The sequence below is a fragment of the Phalangium opilio genome, unplaced genomic scaffold (assembly GCF_054372755.1).
Source record: "Phalangium opilio isolate 3A_F unplaced genomic scaffold, DU_Popi_V2 ptg000093l_1, whole genome shotgun sequence".
NCBI lineage: Eukaryota > Metazoa > Arthropoda > Arachnida > Opiliones > Phalangiidae > Phalangium > Phalangium opilio.
The window spans coordinates 2,422,597-2,429,243 of NW_028324198.1; the positions used below are offsets into that span (position 1 = coordinate 2,422,597).

The window sequence follows — 6,647 nt, forward strand, 5'->3', positions numbered from 1 at the left end:
GCCTCCCGAGGCGGTGTGTATTGCAGTAAAAACAACTAGTAGGCGAATATTTTTATCGGTCTATTTCGAACAAGATGTTACGAATTACCTGAGTGTAAGATCTTTAATAAAATGCGAAGTTTCTGAATGGTACCCTTGCAATTGTTTCCAAAACTTTCCAGCCAATGTTGTGTTGGTAACATCGTCTGGGCACTTACTTTCATATTCTTCAGATCTCCCACATTTTCTGTAATTAAATATCATATCACCAAATTCAGTAATTAAAACTGTTTGAAAAGCGTTTACCTTGGAATATCCTTAATATTTTTTTGAATGTGTTTTAAAAATTTAGAAAATTAAAGAAATTTACGGAGATAAACCACGTGTAATTAGAGTTAAATAATAATTTATTTAAAACATCCAAATTAAAAATGAGACGTTTCGAGCCGCGGCTCGTCGTTCAGTCTGGTGAACCAAAGTGAGTTTCACATTAATAAGCTATACACTAAAAAACTAAAAAACAATATATCTAAAAAAGGGGGGAGTATAACATTTTATCCCTAGGAGATTATTTACATCTAGAGGGTGCCAAGTTGGCGCGGGATTTTATTTATTTTTATTTTTATATTTTAATAGGTTATTAATGTTCCAATTATTTTTTAAGGAGATTCCGGCTTCTAAATTAAAGTTGTTATGTTTAAAAACCTTGTTTTTAGACTCAGGACTGAACGATGCTTTAAACCTTTTTCATCTTGAAATAGTTGTCGTATTTTGCGCCATATTAAATTGCCTGTCAGGCCTCGGCCAAACGGACTTCCATTCACAGCAATTACGGCTTCTAAAATTTTGGTGTCCTCACTCTCTGAATATTTTTTTCTGGAATCTCTGTGAAAATATAATGGTTTAATATTAGTATTTGGATTCCTCTTTTGGTACAATCTGGATACTAAAATTTACCCTTTATTCTCTTTCCATGTGGTTTTGCTTATTTTTTTATCATTTTTCATTTTTGCGCCACGGTCTGTGCTTGAAGCAGTTTTCGTCTCCTTACCAAGATCTTTTATGACTTTTTCCATATCCACTTCCCCGTGTATCCTTTTCTCCTCGTGGTCTTTAGCTTTTACATTGGTACATTCTTCCGTATCCTTGCTCTTAGATTCGTTAGGAACACCTCCTGTTTTGTTGTTTGGATTCATACTCCCATTTTCGGTTGATTCTTCGATTTCATTTTTCGTACCACTTTCCTCTATTTTTTGTAAAAAAAACGGATTCAGTTTTCTGAACGACATGCTCTTTCGCTACCAAGAATGAGTATGAGACTGCTTAGTCAAGATTTAGTTCTTTTAAAGGAATATTTGGCGGAGCTAAGTGAGGGATTTCCGGAAACGTTGTTTTTCCCCCACAGCTTTCCCCAAGATTTTATTTAAATATGGTGTTTTTCATACCACTCTCCTCTACCATGTTTTTGATACAGCTTTGGGTTTTTATGTATATTCTAGCTTATGAAATCGAGCTAGCTTATCATTGAAATAAGGGTTAAAGGAACAGTAATACCATTTTAATTTTTTATCAACTATTTTTTAATCATATCATATAAAGGCTCGTACAAAATCTTAGAAAATAAAGCAGTATTTACATATAAGGATGTTTTTTATTTCTCTTAAATTTTTTTTAAAAAATATTGAAGTTTGTAAGAAATGAAATAAATAGAAAACACATTTTAAAATTATGAATATTCTTCATCGTCAGATTCTGTCTTCTTTCCTGAAAATAAATTTGAAAATGTAAATAGCGTGCTAAGTGTCTCAAATGTACTCTTACTTACTCTTCAAAGACTTTCGCTCGTGTTCCGAGTCAACAAGGTCAGACGTACTATCTGAGCTCTCTTCCGATTCAGGCATATCTTCGGAATCTTCTTGATCCATTCTCGTGGTGACTTCTTCGATGATTTTGCAATTGTCTCTCAGCTCGTCTAGCGTTTCACCATGGTGAGTCTCCAACTCTTCACTATCCGAGTTCTCTTCAACGAATACCTGAGATGCATTGATTTCCATCATATTTTCAACTCCTTCTCCACCAATTTCCAACGGCCCTTCCTCGTTTATATTTTCGCCCCCTTCTCCACCAATTTCCAACGGCCCTTCCTCGTTAATATTATGCCCTGGGGTACTGGGTACTTGAAATTCATCATTCTCAGATTCCTCTTCCGCATCAGAGTTTTCTCTGTCATCCTCGACCCCCATCGTTTTTCCGATAATTTTCATAGTTTCCAGATAGCCTTGGCCTGTTTTTTTTCAATTTCGACAGCAAATTCATTATTTCTTTAAATTCAGAGTGTTTCATTTTTTTCCTTTAATGTGTTTCCCAGTGAACGATTTTTCTTCTCTTCTTTTTTTAACTTTTTCAATAAGACTATTTGTGCTTTATTCTCCTCAATTTCCTTGTCAAGTTTTCGAATTTCGGTAAAAAAATTTTCCCTTGTTTCAAGGAGTGTTTTATTGCTTGCTTCGTACATTTCAATGGTTTGAGGTATGGTTGAGTAATTTGTCGGGTCGGTTGCATTTTTTTTTAAATATCAGGGCCGCTTTTTGAAGCCGTTGCTGTATGGAAACGAAACTATTTTAAAAAATGGTGATAAAAAGAAAATTTATATTAAACGTACACATTCCGGGAATGCTCAAAGAGACATCTATTATATCCGAGCATCCGCAATGGGGGAAAAATGCCAAATATTTTCGTGGCAAACACAGTTTTCTTCCAAATGTCATCTATTTCACACTGCTTTCGAAAGCATTCGAGAACCGTTTGAGGAACATATTTTTCTAAATCGACCATAACTCCTTTCGCTCCATCTGTATTAGAAATATCACTCAATATTAATAATTAGAGTTCGCAATTATATTCGACAACTAATCTTCACTATTTCAAACTTACAGATCAATCTTACAACAGAACACTTTAATATGAACGAGAATCTGTTTTCTTCGTTTATAAAAAAGGCGGAATTTTTTTTAGCAAAATCGCTAACATTTATTTGAAAAACATTTCTAAAATGAAGCAGAAAAATTAAAAATTTTATAAATAAAGCAAAAAAACTTGAAACTATACTACTGATCGCTTAATATTAGAGGCATGATGTTGTTCTACCCTACTTTCTTTTTAGAGTTTCTGGGTTCAAAAAGTCCATGTAGTTTTTCGTCCCTTTTAAGTCGATTGCCAAGCTCAACCACGAGGGCCTTAGCCAGGTTTTCGCCTGACAAATACTTCGAACGCTGGAGTGGCCTCCCATTTTCGGCCTCTAGCCTCTCAATCACAACGCTCAAAGTCAGAATTTATGCCATTTTCCTACGCATAATATTAAAGGCCTATTACTAATATTATAACATTACTGTTTCTGACGAAAACCCCAACGAAGCTTACAAATTTAATTACATTGTAATAACGTTACGTTTTGCTTACGAAATTTCCTAACAGGACGACACACCCAAACTACGTTATGTTTTACTTACGAAAATCTCGACGTAGTTTGAGTGAGGCCTTCCGTATTACAAATTACAAATTTTATTACATTGTAATAACGTTACGCTTTACTTACGAAAATCCCTAACAGCACGACCCACACAAACTACGTTACGTTTTACTTACGAAAAACTCGACGTAGTTTGAGTGAGGCCTTCCGTATTCTAGAGCCGGCCATATTCTAGGAGAGCGGTGGCTCTCTTAGATAAGACTTCATACTGCCTCTAATGTATAAGGACGGTTTTTTGATTGTCTTAACCTTTTTCGTATTATGTTTACGGTTTTGAAAAATTGCCACTTAACTAAATTCCTGGCCCTTAATGTGTGGTTAAAATTTCAAGAAGATATTTCTAATAATTAATTTTATAAAAAATAAAGTTGTTAAGGTTGGTTTAAATTTCCATAAAATTAATCACAGATTATGACGAAAAACTGGAAAATCTCCATAGAAATAACATGGGAAATTTTCCAAACTTACCCATTTTGTCCTAACCCTTACAAAGATAACTATACGTTTGATAGATTTGAAAACGGTCTTAAATGAAAGCCCCATTATCATAATTGGTGCCTATTTTTTTCATTAAGAAAAATTTAGATTAAGTATTGTTTCTCATAACTTTAATTACATGCCCTAACTTACGTCGTTTTGGGTATTGGAGTTACGGCGCTTTTTCACTGTTAGAGACACGCAATTTACGCCAAATTTATTATGTGGGACTTACGGAGTTTTTGTCGTGGACTCGTGATATACGCCGCTTCCGTTATAGGACTTGAGGAAGAAAAACATGGCGTTCGAGCACCCGGTTAGAACCAAAATGTTTTTAATTGGAATTAAAACGGAGGCTAATTAGGTCTGATTTTTATTATTTTCGTAACAAAAACGTCATTGAAATTTACTACAATTATTATAATCTTAAAATCACCAGAATATTTTATTATTAAGCAAATTGTTTTGCTAAGCCTCGGTCAAAATAGCGTTATGTTTTCGTTGATGTTAAAGGCAACATCAACATCGGTTATTTGGGATAAAAGCCAGACATTACGAATACTGTCGGTAGGTGCAAATAAATTAAAAATTATAGACAAATTAATTATTAATCTTACTGGTCGATCAATCAATTACTACATTGTTATCTGTGACAGCTGGGACACATTAAAAGATATAGAGGTAAATTTTACACCTTAATGACGAAACCTCCGCTGAGTCGCTGACTGAACGTTGGCGATAACTTTTCAAGGAAAATTATGACAAACAGATCTGTATAGATTCTACAATTTAATAACATTTTAAATTTGAATTATTTAAATTCAAATTCTACATTAAAGGTAAAACCATTTCTGTTCATTGGATCTCAAAACATTTTCTAAATTTCAATAAGCCAACGTAGCTCTTGTAATTTGAGGCCGAAGTTTTTTTAAAGTCGTTCATAACACGATGTTCAATTAAATGATATTAATTTTGGATTACATTAAATATGCAAAACACTGTTAAGTGGTTCTGCTACTAAGCCTACTGTAAGAACCCAAAATTTCTGAAATTATTGGGAAAAAATATTTCTTAGATGCAAATGTACTTTACCTGCCCTTACCAAAAATTGTTCCAAACTTACGCTAATGGGCGTGATTATGGTTATTAAGAGGATCCCATTCTCAAGCTCCTTATTTTATAACGCTTTATTGTTAAATTAATATCAATTCTGGTTAAATACGTAACACACTATTAAGTATCTGAAATTACCATAGCTAATTATCAAAGACATTTAATTGATCTCATTTCAGCACAACTGGAACCATATAGATTCAATCATTTAATAATATTGCCATTTCGAATTATTTATACTCTAAGGGCTGTATTAAATTTTAAGGGGAAAACCATTGCGGTTTATTTGACTTCTAACATGGTTTCCAAATTTTCGATATACAAACCTAGCGTTGTTTGTTTGAGGTTCCGTTTTTTTAAAGACGTTTATAACACTATTTTGCTTAATTAAATGGTATTAATTTTGGTTTATGTCAAATATGTACCACAGCTAAGTCGCATACAAGTAATAAACATTAAGTCCGCAATTGTCATTTGTGCCAAATGCACAAGGCCCGCAATAGAAAACTTCCAGGTGTCATGCAGCTTACGGCCATTACTGAGCCATTTGATTTGCTGGGAGTGGACATAATGGGTCCTCTACCAAGAAGCCGTCACCATCATAAATACCTCCTGGTTTTCACGGATTATGGCTCGAAATTTGTGGAACTGTATCCGATGAAGAACATCACGGCCAGAACGCGTGCGAAGAAACTAGTCTCAATGATAGTTCGCTACGGATGTCGGAAAGCCATCCTAAGCGACAACGGGACACAATTACTTTATCAATTGTGGAAAGACGTTCTTAAGTGTTCAAAGTGAAACCTCGAGATATCACTCCGTATCATCCTCAGAGTAACAGCGTGTGACGCACAAACAGAGTTCTGGGTAAAATTATTTCGATGTTCGTTGGTCTAGATCACTGAAGATGGGATGAGAACTTGCCAGAGAGTAAGGATGACGGTATAGAACCAAAAATTTTACCCCCCCCCCCTTCTTTCCCCCCCTTTCAGGGGGGGGTAAAATTTTTGGTTCTATACCGTCATCCCGGGGGTTAGGGGGGGATGGGGGGGAATTGATGACGTCACGTGATGGTGTTGGCGGGGGGATGGGATTGGGGGGGGAATTGATGACGTCACGTGAGGGTGTTGGCGGGAAATTTGAATTACTGAGCCACCTGGTGGTGGTTTTCTTGATGACGTCACGGCTAATTTTTGATGACGTCACGGCTAATTTTTGATGACGTCACGTGGCTGATACCTGTAGGGATAGGCTTATGCTATTGTTGATCCTGAAAAAGATAGGCTTATGGTAGGCTTATTCTATGGTAGATCCTGGTAGGCTTATGCTAGGTTATTCTATGGAATATCTAGAAAGATAGGCTTATGCTAGGCTTATTCTATGTTAGATTCTGGGTGGTTTATGCAATTATAGATCTTGAAATATAGGTTTATGATAGGCTTATTCTATGGTAATCGTGAAAGATAGGCTTATGCTATATTAGATCATGAAAAAGATAGACTTATTATATGGTAGATCCTGGCAGGCTTATGCTGTATTAGATTCTTTG

At 35.2% G+C, this 6,647-nt stretch overlaps 1 protein-coding gene across 1 annotated transcript; it reads right to left on the bottom strand.

Annotated features, from left to right (window-relative positions):
• Positions 1-536: 536 nt before the first annotated feature.
• Positions 537-1,268, bottom strand: LOC149640258 (uncharacterized). The gene is made up of 2 exons (XM_089850627.1): positions 937-1,268; positions 537-864 (listed from the first exon to the last, which is right to left on the bottom strand). The coding sequence occupies exons 1-2, from the start codon at positions 1,266-1,268 to the stop codon at positions 657-659; spliced, it is 540 nt and encodes a 179-aa protein (XP_089706753.1). The 3' UTR covers positions 537-656.
• Between the last annotated feature and the right edge of the window lie 5,379 nt (positions 1,269-6,647).

Coding starts and splice junctions, on each gene's coding strand:
- LOC149640258 (XM_089850627.1), bottom strand. CDS start 1,268: ATGTCGTTCAGAAAACTGAATCCGTTTTTTTTACAAAAAATAGAGGAA. Junction 865..936: donor ACATGGAAAGAGAATAAAGG/GTAAATTTTAGT, acceptor ATATTTTCACAG/AGATTCCAGAAAAAAATATT.